General features: G+C 33.8%; 1 protein-coding gene across 1 annotated transcript in view; it reads left to right on the top strand.

The window, feature by feature from the left end:
* LOC129305989 (DNA gyrase subunit A, chloroplastic/mitochondrial) overlaps positions 1-20,931 on the top strand; it is a 41,116-nt gene extending 20,185 nt beyond the window's left edge. Inside the window, exons 14-27 of the mRNA XM_054946253.1 lie at positions 3,230-3,316; positions 4,525-4,618; positions 4,917-4,987; positions 5,098-5,187; positions 6,123-6,248; positions 6,370-6,527; positions 13,353-13,434; positions 13,548-13,712; positions 13,827-13,928; positions 16,125-16,261; positions 17,207-17,327; positions 17,412-17,466; positions 18,043-18,142; positions 20,464-20,931. Coding sequence (XP_054802228.1) covers positions 3,230-3,316; positions 4,525-4,618; positions 4,917-4,987; positions 5,098-5,187; positions 6,123-6,248; positions 6,370-6,527; positions 13,353-13,434; positions 13,548-13,712; positions 13,827-13,928; positions 16,125-16,261; positions 17,207-17,327; positions 17,412-17,466; positions 18,043-18,142; positions 20,464-20,572 — 1,497 coding nt within the window. The 3' untranslated portion in view covers positions 20,573-20,931. The remainder of the gene's footprint in view (positions 1-3,229; positions 3,317-4,524; positions 4,619-4,916; positions 4,988-5,097; positions 5,188-6,122; positions 6,249-6,369; positions 6,528-13,352; positions 13,435-13,547; positions 13,713-13,826; positions 13,929-16,124; positions 16,262-17,206; positions 17,328-17,411; positions 17,467-18,042; positions 18,143-20,463) is intronic.
* Positions 20,932-21,788: the final 857 nt, after the last annotated feature.

Below are 21,788 nucleotides of genomic sequence, written 5' to 3'. Positions count from 1 at the left end.
CTTTTCAAGAATATTTTAGACCTTCAGAGTACCAAAATCCAGATGAATTTCTATGCAGCATCAAACAAGAGGAATTCGTACAAGAGTATCGCTTAGAGTTTGCTGAACGATTTGCTCGAGTCAAGAATTGGCTGGAATGTTGTTTGTTAGGCCTTTAATTGCCTTAAGCTTGCATTGATGATGGCGCCCTGTCTTACAATTACCCAATTTTGAGATAGAATTTACAATTAAGTGTGATGCATCGACGGAAGGGATTGGAGCTATTCTTATGCAAAACAACCATCCGATTGCTTACTTCAGTAAATGTTTTTTGGTCTCTAACCATTACAAGTCAGCTTATGATTGTGAACTCTTATAATTAGTTCTTGCAGTACAAAAATGGTGCCATTACCTCCTTGGGAGACATTTTTCGTGAAGGCAGATCATGCTAGCCTTCAATATCTATTACAACAACGTATGTCAACTAATACTCGACAAAGATTGATCATAAAGTTCTTGTCATTTAATTTTACTATCATCCACAAGGCGGGTGTGGATGATAAAGGAGCCGATGCTTTGTCAAGACTACTCCAACATGCTGATTTTTTTTCAAACGACAGTACCTTTCGCCTTTGAGTTACACGATCTCTCTTCTGAGTTGGCACTCGATCCCTTCACCAGTGAGATCATGCTGGATCTTAAAAGGGACCCGTCTTCTCGACCAAAATTCCACCTAGTTGACCAAAAGCTCTTTTATGATAATCGAGTTGTCATTCCTTACAGATCACGATTACGAACCCAACTACTAGCAGAAGCTCACTCATTTGCTATGGGTGGATACGGTGGTTTTCTTAAGACATTTAAGTGGCTTGCGGAGAACTTTTATTGGCCTTCCATGAAAACAGATGTGAAGGTATATGTGCGACATTGCACCATTTGTCAGCAAAACAAATATCAAACTTTGGCACCAGCCGGTCTACTTCAACCTTTACCAATACCTCTTAGATTCGGTAAGACACATCTCTTGACTTTATCATTAGTCTTCCAAAGTTGGGTGGTTTTGAGGTTATATTTGTTGTAGTAAACCATTTGAGTAACAATGTCCACTTCATTGCTCTTGCACATCCTTACACTGCCAAGAAGGTTGCAACAGTCTTTTGTGAAGAAATTATCTGTTTGCATGAGGTATCTTGCTCAATAGTCTCTATCAGAGACCCTGTTTTCATGAGTTCTTTTTAGCAGGAATTATTCTGGCTAAGCCAGACCAAGTTAAAAATGATTATTACTATGTACCATCCCTAAATAAATGGTCAAACGAAGGTTGTCAATAGAGGTCTCAAAGCTTATTTGCGATGTTTTGCCCATGAACAACCTTGGTTATGGCATATGTTTCTTTGCTGGGCAGAATACTCATACAATACAGATTAACATACATCAACCAACTCTTCTCTTTTCAAGCTAGTGCATGGTAGAGATTCGCCTACCCTACTCCCTTATGTGAAAGGCAAAACTCCTATAGCTGACTTAGAAGATCAATTGGAAACAAGAGATGCAATGCTTAAACCCTTGAAGCATGACCTACGGAAGGCCCAGGACCGGATGAAGGCGTATATTGACAAGCATAGGAGAGAAGTCGAGTATGTTGAAGGAGATGTTGTGTGATTGCAAGTATAGCCTTTTCGCCAACAATCACTCACCAAGAGGAAGTTTGAAAAATTGTCATCTCATTTCTTTGGTCGCTACAAGATTCTTAGGAAGATTGGGAAGGTAGCTTATGAACTAGAACTTCCCTCAGATGCACAAGTTCATCTCATTTTCCATATGTCTCTTCTGTGGCCTGTTCATGGGGTTGATCTGCCCGTTATTCCAGCATCCTTGCCATTATTTGCTGATTTGGAATTCCATGTGGCCTCTAACCAAGTCTTGGATCATCGCTGGACCCGCCATAATGTGCTGGAGCTATTAGAACAATGGCTTGGACGACCTATAGAAGAGTCTAGTTGGGAGGACTATGACTTTTTGCATGCTCAGTTTCCCTCTTTTCAGCTCTAGGACAAGTTGAGTTTTCAAGAGGGGGTAATGATAAGATCCCCTTAAAGATTTACTCGAGAAAGAAATGACAGAAGGTAAATTTAATCTGATGTTGGTTTAGGCATGTGCAAAGAAAACCAAGGGAGGCACCAGTGAGAAGAGTGGAACGTATAACTTTGAGTCTGATTAAGAGGGGTAGAGGAAGGCCTAAGAGAATACTCTTGGAAGTTGTTGAACGTGATTTCTTAATTAATAATATTCCTAAAAGCTTGATAAATGATAGAGCACAATGGCGTCTTGCAATCCATGTAGCCGACCCCACCTAGTGGGATAAAGGCTTGTTGTTGTTGTTTGTTATTTAGTTTAAGATTTTTTTATTTAATTTAAATATTATATAGGAGATTTTATTTAGTTATTTAGTTTTTATCTAGATTTAAATTTTTATTCATTTATTTAGATCTTATCTAGATTTAGATTTTTATTTAGTCTTTCATTATCTAGTTATCAATATTTCATTTGTATTTACCTCTATAAATATGCCTAGCAACTTAGAAGCTAGCATATCATCTTGTTCCATATTATCTTAAACGTGATTCTTGTTCCATATTATCTTAATAGAATTGTTCTTCTTCTTTCCTTTTATTATTTGAGTGTTTTAACAGTATGCAAGATTCACCCATAATTTTCCCATGTCTCATCACTCAAATACACACAATTGATGACCTGAAGGCCTCCAATTGAATTCTTTTAGTGTTCCCTGTCTATCCTCCTATGCTTCCGTGTTTGGTGTTCCGTGTTGTGACACAACCATCCTCACATCATATCTTTCCTGATTAGTGATTACCATGGCTTTATATATAACATATGCTGGTGTCCATCTCATGATAACTGCTGAAAAATCCAATTTAGTTTAATTTGTAATATAACATTTTACTAGGGATATTAGATTACAATTATTTTCTTGAAGTTTCTAGTTTATTTTTTCATTGATTAGAATTTTATTTATTCTACTGGTTGCCTGGAATTAATTATAATTTTGGCATCCTATGTTTCTTTTAATCTCTGTTTTGTGACATGCCGTTCTTTTCATTTTGGCTTCAAACCTTTTAATGACTCAGTTATTACAAGTTAACAACATGCCTTATCTTACTCTGTTATTTTAGGTTGGAGTAGACTAATTTTTCTTTTGTTTTCTCCTGTAATATTCCACCTTTTTCAGGCATTCATTGGCTTCAGATGTTCCGTTGTTGAGAGACGTGCAAGGTATAAGCTTTCACAAGCACAGGAGAGACAGCATATTGTGAAGGTATATGCTCTCTGTGTTTGCATGTAAAGAATTGAAATCTTTAGACACATCCAGGGAAGCTGTAAGAAATGTTGTTTTTTTCTTTATTTTTATTGGATAAGATACTGCTATCAAAATGTGATAGCTGAATAAACCATTTGTTACACTTAATATGTCCTTTTCCATTAGTTAGCTGCTCCTTGAGTCATTTGACTAAAAATAAAATAATCTAAATACAAGATATTCAAGATCATTATTGCACATCAGTATGCCTTATGGATGCTAAAATGGTATATGCTCATTAATATCCTAAGGATTTATTTATTTTATGTAATAAATAATGTGTAATTCTATGGATTGAATTGTTAATCCGTACATGCTTGCTGTCCAACAGTGTTAGTTTTCTCCTTTTGCTTCTGGAACTTGCGAAAAATAATTTGGAGAGTGATGTGCTGTCAATTATTAGCTGTGCTGACTATATATCCTTTTCACTTCAGTATATGCTTTTTACCCCGTGAAATTTGTGTTTACAAGTGGTTGTAGGTTGAGGCCAACCATTTCCTTTAAGATAGATTTTTTAATAGATGGACTAATATACTCATCAGGTTTATGCTGTAACTATGGTGAGGTTCCATTTATAATTGTTTCATTCAATTATCTATTGCTTGATTAATTTCATGGGTGATGCAGAAAACAAATGACACAGGTGAACCTTGTTGATTTATTGAGAGTGAAGTTGGAAGGATGTTGCTTGTCAAGTTAATGGGGATAAACGTAGTAATTAGTCCATATGGAAATCTTCTGTTGGGTTTATGCTTGGCAATATCTTTGAATGGTGGTTTCAGAAAATGTCATTTTTGCTTTTAGGAAGACAAATCTTGTTTAATATATGCATTGTTTTCCATGGCTATCGACTTACTGGACATGCATGCTTCTTTGCTATCTTGAAATTTTTTTTTTCTTTTTTGTAAATTTGGTTACCCGACTAGCTTTATGGGTAATTACTCATTTGGCTTTTCCATGGTGAGCCATCAGACGATATTGTCACCCTCTCAGCCTTGTGGCAGAATTCTGCATTTGGCTACTCTGTAGTGGTACCTCTCAATGAAAAACAAAAATAGAACTGGTTTTCGCAAAATATAATTATTGAACATCAGATTGGGAAAATTGTTTGAAAATATATATATATATATATATTTATTGATCTTGCTTAACATGGTCACATCCAGGGTATTGTTATTGGGCTTGACAATTTGGATGGAGTTATTCGTGTTATTCGTGAAGCTTCAAGTAATTCAGCTGCATCAGCTGGTCTTAGAAATGGTAATTTCCTCATGTTTTATTTACCTCCTTGTCTTGATCATTTGGAAATCCTGTTTCCCCTATATTTGTAATTTGAAGACTTATGAAGAGCATGTTTGCATGACTTATAATATTCAGACATTCAATTCAAGTGTTAGATCTAGATCTTATCTTTATCGTTTCAGAAGTTTTATTTATGATCAAAGAGCAACAGAATTCAATCCACTTAACTATGTATTCAAATTCTAGCTCTTCTTTACCCAAAAAAAAAAAATAGCTTTTCTAATTATGTAATAGTAAATTAAATATTGTATTGCAGAGTTTAACTTATCTGACAAACAAGCTGAAGCCATATTGGACATTAGTTTAAGAAGACTGAGCCTTCTTGAGGTAAACCAGAATCATGCCACTAAAATTGCTAATAGTTTCACTTGCTTTAAGATTTTTGTTAAATAGTAGTGATGATACCTGAGGTAGAAATAATCTTTTCCTCTGGACAGAGAAGAAAATTCGAGGATGAAAGTCAATCTTTGACAGAACAAGTTTCAAAGTTAGAGGAACTGCTATCCAGCAGGAAAAATATACTGGAGGTATAGTTTCACTTACTGGCATTTCTTTCCTTCATAACTTGTTTAGGCTAATCCACGGGTTGTATTTGTTTAGTCAAATGCTCGTATTGCTTGGTTTTTGGCAAGACAATATATTAATGTTGTTTTATATGGCTTTTACATCAAAATTTGTTCCCTGAATCTTAATTTCTTTACTGTTGGCATGCATACTGTATGTGTCAATGGTGGTTGTCAATATTTTGACACTGATAGTCTACCTTGCATACCCAAAGCCAGACAGTTGTAGATCTTAATTGTTCCTTTTGAAAATAGTTTTGGTTTGCCAATGTCTTTTTTCCATCCATTTTATATATCAATTGTTGATTTAAATTTTCTCTCTTTTCAGAATTGTGATATGGAATAGAAGGTGTGGGAAGAAATGATTTTGGGGAAATAAAAATTAATGGTGAAAGTTGCACTACCCTGTTAGGGGTAAAATGAGTGGCCTTTGGAGGGTCTTTTACCTTAATTTTACAAGAATATTCTGGCAAGAAAAGGGGATAAAATTAATAAAGCATTAAAGTTAAGAAATATGTTGATAATATTTGAAATACAAAATTTTCATTGAAATACCTTCTACAGTCTCAACTTGAAATACCTTCTACAGTCTCATTGAAATTATAGTTTTAAAGTTTTCACTTCAGTTTTATTCCCTTATTTTTTATGTTGAACAAGAGGGAAGAAGCTAATTTTCAACTTCCATAATTTTATTGCCTTTTCTATCTTCCTTCTCATTTTCTTTGCCTCTGCATTCTATGCAATTTTTTGTTACAAAAACTGAAGGGAATTTTTCACACACTGTCGCACTTAATTACTTCTATTATGATTATTTACAGTGCTTAAAGGATCATTTATATTTCCAAATGAACCATTTGACTTCTTACTGAAATATTTTGACTTATTCCTTAAAATTTTAGCTTATAGAACAAGAAGCTGTTGAGCTGAAAAACAAATTTGCTAGTCCAAGGCGTTCAATGTTGGAGGATGCAGATAACGGTCAACTTGAAGACATTGATGTCATTCCAAATGAAGAAATGATATTGGTAGGTGGCATAATAAATCTTAATTTTGTGCTTTTCTTCTTTCATTGGTATGACACTTCAGGATGCATGTGTGTCAGAATATTTCGAACTCTTTTTTCATCATTCTGTCTTTTACTTTCAGGCATTTAGTGAGAAAGGGTATGTTAAGCGGATGAAGCCAAGCACCTTTAACCTTCAAAACCGTGGAACAATTGGCAAATCAGTTGGAAAGTTGAGAGTGCACGATTCAATGTCAGACTTTCTTGTTTGTTCAGCACATGATCACGTCTTTTATTTCAGGTGGATTAATTTTTTTCCCTATTTTGTTGCCACAAGTAAAAGAACTTCTGTCTTTGGAAATATATAGTAAGCTAACCTGATGGGAAAGCAAGGTCAATATAGAAGAACACTCAAATTTATTGTTGATCAATCAAGGCAAGTGAAACCTCTAGAAACATCCTGAACCTTGTTTAGATGACCAAAAGAGGGCTAATTCTATGAGGGTGTGTAATCCCAGCTCAAGTTGAAGTAACCTTATTCCAACATTGGGAATAAAATCTTAATCCAACATAATTAAAAAGTGATAAATAATGCAATGCATAAACTGAACATCTAGATCTAGGCCCTTAATTTCTGAGTGACTCATTTTCTAATTCTGCATTAAATTTTGATCCTTAACTTTTATTCTAGTATTTATCATATATAGCTCACTTCACTGCTCTTCATGAAGCATGTAGACCTTGGATTTATTTGTGTGGTTGTGTGATTCCTTCCCTCAAAAGTTCTAAAAATTGCTAAGCTTTTGAGCTGGCTTGTTATATTGCTTTGCTTTGCATATTACTAACCATACTTTTCTCTAGGAAATGACATAATGGTGGCAAATGGACTTATATAAGATCTTTGATTCTAGGCCCCTATATTTGTTGTACTGGCTATTTTATTTTGTTAAGTATTTAAAATTTTATGCTGCAGCTAATCCTTGTAAAATCTCCCTTATCTAATCGCAGTAAAAACCATAATCTAAGGTAATTCAAGGATTAGCTCATAAAGAGATTACTAAGTTTATAATTTGAAATAATGGGATCTCAAGTTTTTGTGATTTAAAATAAGTCAAAACCATTCATTAGACCTTTAATCAAAGTAAAATAATATCATAGAAACACAGGATACCTCAACGGAGTGAAATGAGTTGAAAACAGTTGAAAAATTTTAAGATTTTGAAAACAGCGTAGTGTGCTGTGGCGTGTTGCGTGCTCATGATAGAAATTCTATTGTCATTTGACAGTAGATTCAGGCAACTTCAGGCATGCTCCATGTCTTCGTCCGATGTCCGAATGGGATGATTTAGGTGTCTACAAAAAGTTCTTATCATAAACTAGCTAATGGCACGGGTTTTATTTTCAAATCAAGTCACACTAGAAAACACTCAAACATATTTTCACAACTTTTTACAAACTTTCACAACAAAAGGTGTTCAAAGCTCTATACAAGTGTCAAAAGTCATTTCTAATACCCAGATCATATTCATTGGAACTAGGACTAACAGTACAACACACCACATGCACATATATACCACTATTTCACATTTTCACCGCTCAGCCCTTTTTATACCAAAAACAAAAGGGGAAAATTTTAACATTGCATTGCATCCAAAATCATCCACAGCAAGTTTAAAACAACCTTGTTACACTTGCACTAGTATTTTGGCCCTATCAATATTTATAATTTATCATAACTAACATCTCAGGGCCTAAAATATGGTCCAAACATCATAAACAACTTTATAGTGCAAGTGTAAAAAAAAAATCATCCTAATTGGCAATATTTAATTTATTATACAAAATAAATAAATAAATTAAAGAGGCATTACAATAGGAATACTTAGATTCCAACTTCTTGTTTTCAAATCATATATTTTGGCGCCATCTTCATCTAAATGTGATTCTCAAACGGCTTCCCAAATATCTTTTGTTGTTGGCAAGAACATAAAAGAGTGCTGAACCTGTGAGGACATGGCTATGATCAACCATGAAGCCACCATTGCATTTGTAGTTTTCCACTTCAGCATAGCCTTGGCTTCAAACCTATCTGGAATAGCAAAAGCACCGATGATGAAGCCTGTGATCAACCATGAAGCCACCATCGCATTTGCGGTCTCCCACTTTAGCATAGCCTTGGCTTCAAACCCATTTGGAGTAGCAGAAGCACCGGTGATGAAGCCTAACTTGCCATGACCTGCGATAGCGAGTTTAATTGCTTGGGCCCACTCACGATAATTTTGTCCATTGAACTTCTCGGACACAATCAGAGCAGAGGACCCATTGGCGATAGAGCTCAACCCGTGGGGAGCTTCGCTATGGGTGTGCGAATGAGGAGTCTTGGTGCCGGAATGCATGGAGGAGCTTCTTGGGCTGCTCAACTAGTTTTTCTCCTCATTGTGTCGTGCGTTCTGAGTCATCTAGGTCCAACTCATGTAGTTTTTGGATCAAAATAATAGTATTTCATTCCACTATGTGTGAATATATACTACGTACAAGTATAGCTATACAGGGAAAATAAAATCAGATCAAATCAGAACAAATCCTTTATTTACCCCCTATATTCTTGGCTAACCACATCCCTATAAATCAGGGATACATAATAATTAATTTTGTTTTTATTCTTTTTCAGTGTTCAAAACTGATTCAAACCAAAAAGACCAAACCAAACCGACCCAAATTAAAATGAGCACCAAAATCGATCATTGATCAAATCTCCTTCAGATTTTATGACATACAAATCGATTGGTTCGGTTTGGTTTTGGGTTCAAGATTTGGAAACCAAATCGAACTTGAACCAAGCCTGATTAAAAAATATTATTTATTTATATAATATTTATCTAATTAATATCTATCTATTATGACATTGGGAGATGGATATTATGTTTTGAATAAATATGTATAATGTATGAAACGATGAATATAAATATTAATATTAAATAGCGTGATATTTGGAATTTTGGATATTTTGACTTGAGATATTTGTATGTTTGATACTTGCTATTAAATGATGAATTTTCTCCATGAGAATTCAAATAGTGCATCTAATATAATCATATAGATGATTAGTTGATCACCATCATTATTTTGATTTTTTGCTGCTTGCAATCATAAAATTAATTTGCATTATATATATATATATTGGATGGCACAAGGAAATTGATGAGATCATGAAGATTGAGTACACTCAAGGCCAATGAAATGAAGAGATGAATAAGATTAATAAAACATGAACATATCTTTTTTATCTTTGATTTATTTGAGACCAAGCAAAAAATAAATTAAAATTAAGTAAAAAAGAATGAACATGTATATATAAGATATGTGATTAATTAAGGTTCGAAGACTTTCCATAAATATGTTATGATTGAAATAAATCATGAGATAAACAAGGACCTTCCAAGTAATAAAAGAGCCAGCAATGCATAAATCAATTCAAATTAAAAGAAATCCAACTATTATGAAGATAGGAAAAAAGGAAAAAAAAAGTCGAATTAATTTATTGAAACTTGATCCATACCTTAACTAAACTGAACCAAACCAATTTCCATAGAAATCGATCAAGTTTCGCGGTGCATAGTACAAAGAGGCTTTTCCTTCATCGTTGCCATCTTTGCACCGCGGTGGACGTGTTGCACACCGTAACATGTGGCACAGAGACTCTTCCTTTGTGTTTTTCTTTCTTTCAATGCCCGAGTGGCCCATCTTCATTTCAGGCCCATAATTAAGGTTGAAATCACAATCAACAACAACAACAACAACAAGCCTTTATCCCACTAGGTGGGGTCGGCTACATGGATTGCAAGACGCCATTGTGCTCTATCATTTATTAAGCTTTTAGAAATATTATTAATTAAGAGATCACGTTCAACAACTTCCAAGAGTGTTCTCTTAGGCCTTCCTCTACCTCTCTTAATCGGACTCAAAGTTATATGTTCCACTCTTCTCACTGGTGCCTCCCTTGGTCTTCTTTGTACATGCCTAAACCATCTCAACCGATTTTCTACCATTTTTTCCTCAATAGGTGCCACCCTCACTTTTTCACGTATGTGCTCATTTCGAATTTTATCTTTACGTGTATGTCTGCACATCCATCGTAACATTCTCATCTCTGCTACTCCAACTTTATGCTCTTGCTGTCCCGTTAGAGCCCAGCATTCACTACTATATAACATTGCCGGTCTGATAGCAGTACGATAAAACTTTCCTTTAAGTTTATTAGGCACCTTACGGTCACAAATAACTCCTTTAGCTTTTCTCCAATTAAACCACCCAGCTTGAATTCTATGTGAAATATCTCCACTGATTTCGCCATCATTTTGAATAATGGCTCCCAAATATCTAAACTTTTCCACTTGAGGTATAATTTGATCTCCCAATTTCACTTCCAAATTATTGTCGAATAGTCCTTTACCAAATTTACAATATAAATATTCCGTCTTACTTCTACTCAGACGAAAACCTTTCGACTCCAATGTCCTCCTCCATAACTCAAGTTTGCAATTAACCTCTTTTCTTGTCTCTGCTATAAGAACTATATCATCCGCGAAAGCATACATTTCGGAATTTCCCTTGAATATGTTCCGTCAAAATATTTAAAATCAAGTTGAACAAATAAGGACTCAGAGATGATCCCTGATGTAGTCCAATCTTTATAGGAAAATCCTTTGTTTGACCACTAGGCGTTCTTATACTAGTTTTTACCCCCTCATACATATCTTGTATGGCTTTAATATAAGCAATCCGTACTCCCTTTTTTTCCAACGCTTTCCAAAGCACTTCTCTTGGTATACGGTCATAAGCTTTTTCCAAATCAATAAAAACCATGTGTAGATCTTTATCTTTACAACGATACTTTTCCATTAATCCCCTTAGTAGATAAATCGCCTCTGTAGTTGATCTACCTGGCATAAAACCAAATTGATTCTCAGAAATACTTGTCTCCAATCTCAACCTGTGCTCAATTACTTTTTTCCACAATTTCATTGTGTGGCTCATGAGTTTAATCCCTCTATAGTTAGTACAATTCTGAATATCTTCTTTATTTTTATAAATAGGAATTAATGTACTTCTCCTCCACTCATCAGGCATTTTCTTGGACCGTAAAATCACATTAAATAACTTAGTTAACCATCTCACCCCTTCTTCACCTAAACATTTCCACGCTTCGATAGATATACAATCAGGTCCGTTAGCTCTACTATTTGCCATTTTCTTAAGATCTTCCTTTACCTCCTTATCACGTATTTTTCGATAGAATGACAAATTTTGTTCTCCTTCACCAGTTACTAAATCCTCCAAGTTACTAGATGAATCCTCTCCATCATTGAAAAGTTTAGAAAAATAAGTCTTCCATCTATTTTTAATTTCATCATCTGTAATAAAATTCTTCCCTCTTCATCCTTAATACACCTTACCTGTTCTAGATCTCTTGATTTTCTTTCCCTACTCTTGGCAATCTTATAAATATTTTGCTCTCCTTCCTTCTCAAGGTTCTTATAAAATTCTTCAAAAGCTTTGGAACGAGCTTCACCCACAGCTCTCTTAGTTTCCTTCTTAGCCATACGGTACCTCTCCCAATTTTCCTCATTGTTACACAAATGTATGGCTTTAAAACAGTTCTTCTTATACTTGATTTTGTCCTGTACACTATTATTCCACCACCAAGACTCCTTATCTCTCGGACCAAAACCTTTCGATTCTCCCAAAACTACTTTTGCAACCTCCCGTATCTTTTTAGCCATATCCTCCCATATGATGTTAGCACTACCCTGAGAATCCCAAATTCCTTTATCCAAAAGATTTCGCTTGAAAATATCTTGCTTATCACCTTTTAATTGCCACCACCTAATCCTTGGTGTTACTACTTGTCGACGTTTTTGGATTTTACTCATAATACACACATCAAGGACTAGGACCCTATGTTGTGTCGTTATAGCATCTCCAGGGATCACCTTACAATTTTTACAAAGTTTTCTATCTGTGTTCCTAACCAAAAGAAAATCAATCTGCGACCTTGAGGCTCCACTTTTGTAAGTGATGAGATGCTCATCTCTCTTCTTGAAACAAGTGTTGGCAATCTTAAAATCATACGCCAATGAGAAATCAAGAAGAGTTTGCCCTTCAGTGTTTAGCTCTCCAAAACCGAAACCACCATGCACCCTCGCATACTGACCAGCTTCCCTCCCGACATGCACATTAAAGTCTCCTCCAATAAAAATCTTTTCACTCTGTGGTATGTGTCGAATCAACCCCTCCAGATCCTCCCAAAATAATTCCTTAAGACTGGCTTCTATCCCGACTTGCGGCGCATAAGCGCTAACAATATTAACAGTCTCACGTCCAATTATCATTTTTAAAGAAATAATTCTGTCTTCAATTCTACTAACTTCTACAACGTTCTTCTTCCACTCCTTATCTATAATGATGCCTACTCCATTGCGTGCACTTACTTTTCCTGTATACCAAAGTTTGAAACCTTGAATATCCTTAGCTCCTTCTCCACGCCATTTTGTTTCTTGCAAGCAAAGGATATTGATTTTCCTTTGAATCATAACTCCTACAACCTCTACAGATTTACAATTTAATGTCCCAACATTCCAAGTACCAAATCTAATTTTGCTCTTATGGACTAACTTCTTTAGCCGCGTGCGTCCAGAATGACGCGGTAACCCTTGCTCATTTAACACTACATCCGGGCGCCGATGCAGCGGCTCTAACTCACTTATCACTGTACTCGAGCCATGCAGCGCATTACTTACGGGCAACGACCTAGCATTAACATTATAACGTCTATTGTCCATGTTCATGATAGATTCAACAAATTTTTACATTGGCTGTTGATGGCCTAACACAACCCTCCTCCTTTACCCGGGCTTGGGACCGGCTATAAACATAGGCGGAGTTGTTGAAATCACAATCAATTACATTTATTAGATCTCTTCGGCCACATGCACCACAACAAATCACTCAATCACCATAATCAAACTTGATTAATTTCTTAATAATCTAAGGATTAAAATTTGAGATGTTACAATCTTGATTTATGAAAAGGCATAGAGAATGACTTGTGAAATTTAATTTTCAGTGATAAGGGAACAGTTTACTCGGCTCGTGCCTATAAAATTCCAGAATGTAGCCGGAATGCTGCTGGAACTCCACTTGTTCAAGTAATTGCTCATCTCTCTCCGTCTCCCATTTCACACACACACACACACACACAAATGTATGTACACTAATGTATTGCTTACAAAATCTATCAATGTTTTTATGTTTGAGCCAGATTATATCTTTATCTGATGGGGAAAGGATAACATCAATTATTCCTGTGAGCGAGTTTGCTGAAGATCAGTTTTTGCTGATGCTTACAATGAATGGCTATATCAAGAAAGTTTCCTTGAATTCTTTTTCTTCAATCAGATCAACCGGAATCATTGCAATTCAATTGGTTTGTTCTCTTATTTGATCTTTCTGAATTTCACCTTTTTCCAATGTTTCATTTAGTAAGTTGTTAGAATGCCTTGTACGCTAGTTTTGCTTAGTCAAGCCTTTAATTTAATAGGTGCCTGGTGATGAGCTAAAATGGGTTCGTCGTTGCACAAATGATGACCTTGTGGCCATGGCTTCACATAATGGAATGGTTACTCTGAGCCTCTGCAGTAATGTAAGAAGTTGTTATTGTTTCTTATACTCAACAACTTATTATTTTTTTATTTTTTAAATTCTGTAGACATTGAAATATGAGGTGACTTGAAATCACTTGTTCTAGTCACATAAAAAAATTACAGAAAATTAACAGGGTTTCATATTACATTCCTTGTATATATATGAATTCATGCTCTTCATCTGTGAACTAGTCCTGCTTATTTCAAGCAATAGGCCCGAGCTTCTGATCCAATAACCATCTTGTCTGATGAGCTTTTATCTCCCCCTTTTTATACACCAATGGCTGTATGAGTTGTTGAAGGTTGTGTTATCATTGCTTAATATATGGGAATGTTGGCAGGGTATTTTTATGGGTGGAATGATGCATCTCTGGTGTTAAACATCGACTTTGGAAGGGGTGCCCGGCTGTCTATTTCATTTGTTTAAGAATTTCGTTGTTTGAATTTTGTTCTATTAATATAAACAATATTGCTATACTCAGAACCTGTAATATTACCTTTATTTTAAACGAACATTTCTGGATTGCTAAAATCAAAGAAGTACAAGTTGATTGTATATATATTTATTTTTGAGTACAATATAATTACCCTGTTTTAAAAATTATATGGACCTCTTTACTGTTTTCAAAACTTACACTTTAATCTAATTTTTAACGTCAATAATAATATTCCATTAAGGATTCTAAAATACTTAATTTATTAATTGAAATTTTGTTCGAAAATTTAAAATTATTAATTTTCCCTTATAATCTAATTGGCAACTCTCTAAAGAATCTTAAATAATTAAGAATGGTAATACTTAAGTAAATATTTTAAAATATATTATATTAAAAGGAATACAATTTAACGTAAAATAAACATAAAATATGTTAACTAATTTACCCCTTATTATGTTAAATTCCTAATTCCTTTTTTATACACATGAATTTGATCAACTTTTAAAAATTACTATATAAATAAGTTTACATAACTAAAAAATTTTTAAAACATGTTTAAAAAATCTAAAAATATATGAATTAATATCTTTATTGGTAACTTAAATGATTGTTAAGCAATATTTATGTTGAATAGGGGTATTTTGACATTTCAGTCTGAAACATGTATTTTGATGGTTCATTAACTGTTACGTGGATAGAAGTGAAATCTTAAGTGGATAGGAGTACTTAAATAGATATTTTGACTGTTAATATATGTATTTTGATGGTTAATAGATAGGAATTTTAAATAATCAAGTATGGTAATACTTAAATAAATATTTTAAAATATATTATGTGAAAATGAATAAAATTTAAAGTAAAATAAAAATAAATTATGTTAGGTAATTTACCCATTATTATGTTAAATTCCTAATTCAGTTTTTTTTTTTTTGTACATATGTATTTGAAATATTATTTTAGCCAACATATACATTTAAACTTTTAAAAATTACTATATAAAGAAGTTGACGTAACTAAAAAATTTAATATAATTAAAAATTCTAAAAATATATGCATTAACATTTTTATTGGTAACTTAAATCATTTTATTTATGTTAAATAAGGGTATTTTGGTCTGAACTATGTATTTTGATGGTTAATCACCTGTTAGATGGATGGAAATGAAATTTTAAAAATAGATAGGAGATCTGTGTTATATAATTACTGCTTTTGAGGGAGATTTGTGTTGCTTTTTTGTAGTTAAGGTAAAATATAGGAGAGGACTGTATTTTATTCTTTTTATTTTTATTTTTATACACACGTAGACTTTTGATATACTCTCCAAGTGATCTTTGGGCTTTTCATTGCTTACAATTGGCACTGGCAGTCCAAAATAGCTGGGATTGAGATGCCTTTTGTTTTGCTTGTTTCATTATCTTCTATGAATTGGGCCTTATTATTCTAATGCACGACAGTTTTCTTCTACCATACACTTTTTTATTACTTCAAATAAAAAATTGTTCTGTATGAAAAGCTACCAAAAGACTATAACCTCAGTAATGAGTTGGCATGAAATATACTTGTATTATTTTTTCATTAATAATGATAAAGATATTTCATTACCGTTAAAACTGGACTCTTTCCTCATACTTTGACTGTCAAGAATAACCTAGAAGCAATAGTACTTCGATACATTTATTTACTTGTAGTTTGTTCTCATTACTAGTGCTTTATGTAGAATATTGTTTTTTACATGACTATCTCTTGCTTTAAGCTCAGATTCGTACACTAGGCAGAAATACAAGAGGTGCACTGGCGATGAGACTAAAAGAAGGGGATAGGATGGCTAGTGTGGACATTGTACCAGCAGCTATGTGGAAAAATTTAGAAAACTTTTCAGGAGCCCCTCGGAGCAAGTAATTTTCCATGATCATACATTTTTCAGTTGGTAATACTGATAATTGATAGGTTTGTATAAGACTTCTGGTTAGTTGATGTGATTTGGCTGGGAACCTTGCACTGGACCCCTAATTGTTGTAAATCTTTTTGTCGCTCAATTATGACTACTTTGTCTTTCCCAGAACTAAATGTTCCTAGATCTACCAACATCGTTATCTGGTTTATAATTTATTCATATCAGAAGTTTTTCCCCCATTAGTTGCGTCTATTATAAGTTATAATGTTCCCTGAACATGATTAGTACATTGGTATTTGGTAATTACACTGCATGTCCTAGAGAAACAGAACAGGGGTAAGGAAAAAAATCTCAGGTAACAGTGCATATGTGCAAAAGTTATGTATCCTGGCATCATAGACATCCCTTATCGTTTATCATACCAAAATCTTGCACAGTAAGCAAGGAAGATGTTTTCTATCTGACTAGTCTTTCTCCTTAGGCTTTGTCATGATGGTGCTTGATTTAAGCCAGTCAATGTCTGGTTGAATAGAAAAGTATAACCTTACTGAAAAGATGCCCAGTTTGCAAGTGTTCAGTCTTGCTTTTGCACTTCTTTATTGGATTGAGTGTGCGATTTCTTTTACTAGCTAGAGCCCTAGAAGTTCTTAGAATTGTTGTATATACTGTCTATATGAAGTCTATCTTAAAATCAAATTTTGAAAACAATAGAATAGAAATTCATAGATTTAATTGACATTGTGCTGAACTAATTGTAGGTCTGATGATTCTATTGGTCTTCTCCCTTTCTACTTGTGTCGTGTCTTTTTAATTATATTTCTTCCATTATAGAAAAACGCTGATAAATGGATTGAAGGGGTCTTTTAGCTTTTCAGGATGGCTACTTGTGTCCATGATATATATCATAAATGCTTAACATTTTTATTTTTATTAAATATGCCTGCAGTACAAAGCATCTAAATGGCCCATGGTTGTTGTTTGTGTCTGAAAGTGGTTATGGAAAGCGGGTACCCTTGAGCAGTTTTCGCCCATCACGTTTGAATCGAGTTGGTTTGATAGGATACAAGGTATTTTTTATATCATGGAAAAGCCTACTTTTGTCATGTTTAATCCATCTAACGTATTATATGTTTTTTAACACCTACATTCAGTTTTCTGCTGAGGACCGCTTGGCTGCTGTTTTTGTTGTAGGATTCTCATTAGCAGGTAATTTAGTTGATGTCATTGAGTCTGATGTTGGGTACAATGCCAATAATTACCAGCATATCACTGCTGTACTGTATATCAATGTTTTTAAAAACTAGACTGGATCAGCTAATTCAATCAGTTGGACCGGGAACTGGTTCGTGGTCCAGTCCTCTGGAACACCCCAAACCAGCCTTAGAGAGAACCAGTCAGAGACTAGCCAAACTGGTTGAAACCAGAACACTTCTCCTAAAAACCGGACCAACAGGGGAAAAAAAGGAATCAACATTAATTAAAAATCAAAATTAAATAGTTTTTTTGACTAATAAACGTGGGCCAAAGCTTCTCATTATTTATGACAAAAGAAGCTCGCCTCACACTCAATGTTTCAGACACTATGCTTTTACTTCTAAGTTACGTTTTTCCTTAAATTTTTTGTTTGCATCATATTATTCTAACACATACAATTAAAATATATTAATTTAATAAGCCTGTGTTTTAATTGGTTCAATGACCGATTTAGTTTTTAAGACCTTGTTATATGTTGTAGTCTCATTGTAATTTTTTTTTTTTTTTTTTTTTTTTTTTTTGCAACAGATGATGGTGAAAGTGATGAACAAGTGGTTCTTGTGAGTCATAGTGGGACTGTGAATAGAATTAAGGTCCGGCATATTTCAATACAATCTCGATTTGCAAGGTATGCTTGTACAGTGTCCTTTCAGTGTATGCGTGGATTATATTAATTCTGGATTGTTATGGGTTCATCATGCCACCAAAATTTAACTGTGCAGAATATTTATATTTTCATGTTCTCGTTCATACTTTTGAATTCATTCTTATAAATAATTCCATTATCTGCCTCATTTAAGGGCCGTTTCCTTTTGCCTGTCTGACGTTCCCTTTCGGCTACATTGTAATTAGATGAAGGTGAAGGCATCTCCAAAGTATGTAATATGGACATAGTCCAGAAATAGTATTAGATACTATCCAAGGAGTATAAAGTTGCAGAAAAAAGAAGTAATGATAACTATTGAACTGCTTTGCTTTATCTGTATTTTTTGTTTTATCTAAGTTTTTTTTTTTTTTCAAGAAAATGGAGATTCAATAAAGTAAAGAAAGTGGAGTACAAAAAGAATAAAACTTTCCAAATTTCAATTTTCAGTTATCAGAGCTCTATTCTATGTAAACATACGTTCGAAGAACTAAATTTAATGCTTAAATAGATTATCCGTGAACTTAATCCGTGCTTGTTAGAGGAATGGAATATGATAAATAGGAAGGGTTACGAGGGCACTCATCTCACTGTGGCTGACCCTGTCGCTTTTATAATTCCTTAAAGATAGAGATTAGCTGTAATAAACTCAATTGTTTTAAGGCTTTAGATAGTGATAAACAATTTCATTGAGAGTCTAGATTTTGGGAAAATTAATCTTTTGGCCCTTGTAGCTTTAACTTAGTTGTAAATCAATCCTAAACTTTGACTCGTTATAATTCAGTTCTTGAATTTTTGATTCGATTGTAAATCAATCTTTGAACTTTGCCTCTTGCAATTTAATCCTTGAAGTTTCAATTTCTTAAATATTGGTCCCTATATTTTAAAAAATAAAATTATAAGACTAAAAATATTTTAAACTTTATAAATAACGAGTCAAAGTTTAGGGATTGAGTTACAATTTGGTCAAAACTACAAGGACCAAATGATTAATTTTCCCTAAGTTTATCAACACATTTTCTCAAGTGCATTGCGTACATTGGAACACCTATATACTATTTTTTTTTTTTTATTTTCAGTCAAAGATACTATAATTTGAATATGCAACCCCCCAAGCCAAAATAGCTTCATGGCCAGCTAGTTTTGGTACCTTACTTGTGTTATTTTTGAATGTGGCATCATCGCCATTTTTAGTCTTTGAATCATATGAAACGTTTAATGTTGCCTATGGCACTCCATCATTTCATTCAGCCTGGAGGATTGTCACAGTAAAGGTTTGCTCACATCATTTGAAGTTTTAGCCTTTTCTTGATGTTGACATCCTGTTGATGAGTAGTAAGAAAAATAGAGCAGTTATGACTGTCTAGGGTGAGGAAGTTGTTTCATGGGAGTCAATATATACAGATTAAGCTTTTAATTTGTAATTTAAACTTTGTCGTTTACAAAACTTAATTTACTGCCTATTGATGAAATTTCGATTATTTGTTGATTTATTGAAAGAACTGATATTTTCTTAATACCTTGATTATGTATGATTTATGACAATAAAAAATCTGTAAGGACTAAATTTTGAATTTTCAGAACTAAGGATCAAATTTTAAATTTGCAAATAAGGATTAAAGTTTTTTTTTTTCTTTTCCATACTAGCTTTATGTTTTTATATGATTGCATTTTGTGATTTCTTTTTTACTTTTTTTAATTAAAAGAATGATCCAACTTGATCAAGCTAGCTCGACCATGTTGAAATTAAACTTGGTCAATGTTTCAAAATGATGCGACTCGGAGCTTGTCTTTAGAGTGAACCAAAGTATTGCGTTTGAATGCAATGCTTTGGGTTTTATTGCATTTGATTTTTGTTCCCCTTTCTATATTGAGAAATATAATACGGTAGCTGAGTTAGTCAACTATATCCCTATTTTGTTTTAGAATTGGCATTATTATATGCACTTCTTTGGCTACATTCATTTGGCAATTGAACAATCTAAGCCTGTTCTTATTTGTTTGCCTTGGAGGATACTGCTCTAAGCTTATTTGCACAAATCTGATGGTCTTTTTAGTGCTCTCATCTGTTTTGGTTTTTTGCTAAATTATCATCATACTGTTGGTAAATTGTCTGAATTTCTGTTCACAACTTGGATGAGAAGTCTTCTAATTCTTGAGGCCTTTCATTCCTACTTTAAAAGCTTGACTAATAAAATAGTACAACGATATTGTTTAATCTATGTAGTGGACTCCATTTAGTGGGATAAGGCTTGTTTTCATTCCTTCTTGACTGATTTATAATACTCACAATGATTATCTGTTAGGGGAGTTATTTTGATGCGGCTTGATCATGCTGGAAAGATCCAGTCGGCTTCCTTAATTTCACCATCGGAGGGTGAGCCTGAGGAGGTTGAAGCAATTGCTCAAGCCTAGTTGTTGACAGTCTGAACTGTAGTTTTGCCCTTCATGAAATGCTGTTGCTTGATCCTGAAGCAAGTGCATGGAGAGTTAACATTGCAGTTGAGATTGAAGATTCTTCATGCGTCTGCATATATTATTTTCTGCTGGGAAGGGGATGAGGAGGGTTTTCGGATTACTTTCATGCAGGTGGCCGAAAGGGGAAAGAAAAGTTGGAAATTACCTGTAATATTGTTATTAGTGTAAATCTTATCAGATTGCTGTAAGTTATGACCGTACTATGCTATTGACAGTTTAAGTTAGCTGACACTCGAAAGGGATAAAAAAAAAAAGTTTTGAATCACTAAATTACATGAGTCAACCCTTTCACTTCAGATTCGCACTATTTTTCCGTTTGCCAAGGGGGAGGGAGCCTTCATGTTTTTTTATTTTTTTTGGTTTGTTGAGAAAACAAATGCACTAAAGTAAAAAGATTATCGTGCAATAACATTATGAAACAACCAAGGCAAAAAAATAAAATGCGAAAAGAAATAATCCTCATTTAAAAGCCTGATATTAAAGTGAAGAAAGTGGGTAAGCATGGAAGAGATGTCTAAAGTCACAGCATAATTTTAGTTTATATGAAGTTGATTTTTCATAATAAGCGTCTTGTGAATGCAGTTGAGTTTCAAAGAGATTGAAGGGAGATTGTAATTTTTGTGAAAATTGAAAATATACTATAGAGCTGAACGGAAGCAAATGAGATAAAGTGAGCTAAACCAAACATTGAATATTCTTCCTGTGCTTTATTTTCTTCATGCAAAAGCATTCATCAGCACAGGGCAATGCAGATGTGGGACCTCTTCCTTTATCTCCTTTTCCCTCCACTTCTATCCAACCATTCATTAATTATATAATTTTAATAAAATTATTTAAAATTATTTAATAAAATAATATGAATGGTTGAGATGGGAAAAGTAGAGGAAATTGAGAGATATCCTCCACCTCGCAATGTTCAAACTGAAAACATTATAGTTTTAGGATGTCTTTGAAATCACCAAGGTTGGATCCAAGGATCAATGTTTTCAAAATTGCACTGTAAGTTGAATTGGAAATGTTAGTGGTTTGCAAAATTTAATTGACTGGACTCATTCAATTTGATGTAATAATTAAATTAAAAAATATTATTTATATATAATGATAATAATAATATAAGAAAATAAATATTAAATTGCTATATAATTTGAAATAA

This window comes from Prosopis cineraria, unplaced genomic scaffold (genome assembly GCF_029017545.1).
Source record: "Prosopis cineraria cultivar Desert tree isolate PC_DT_omini unplaced genomic scaffold, ASM2901754v1 PC3, whole genome shotgun sequence".
Lineage (NCBI taxonomy): Eukaryota > Viridiplantae > Streptophyta > Magnoliopsida > Fabales > Fabaceae > Prosopis > Prosopis cineraria.
This window is presented reverse-complemented; position numbering and strand designations above follow the sequence as displayed.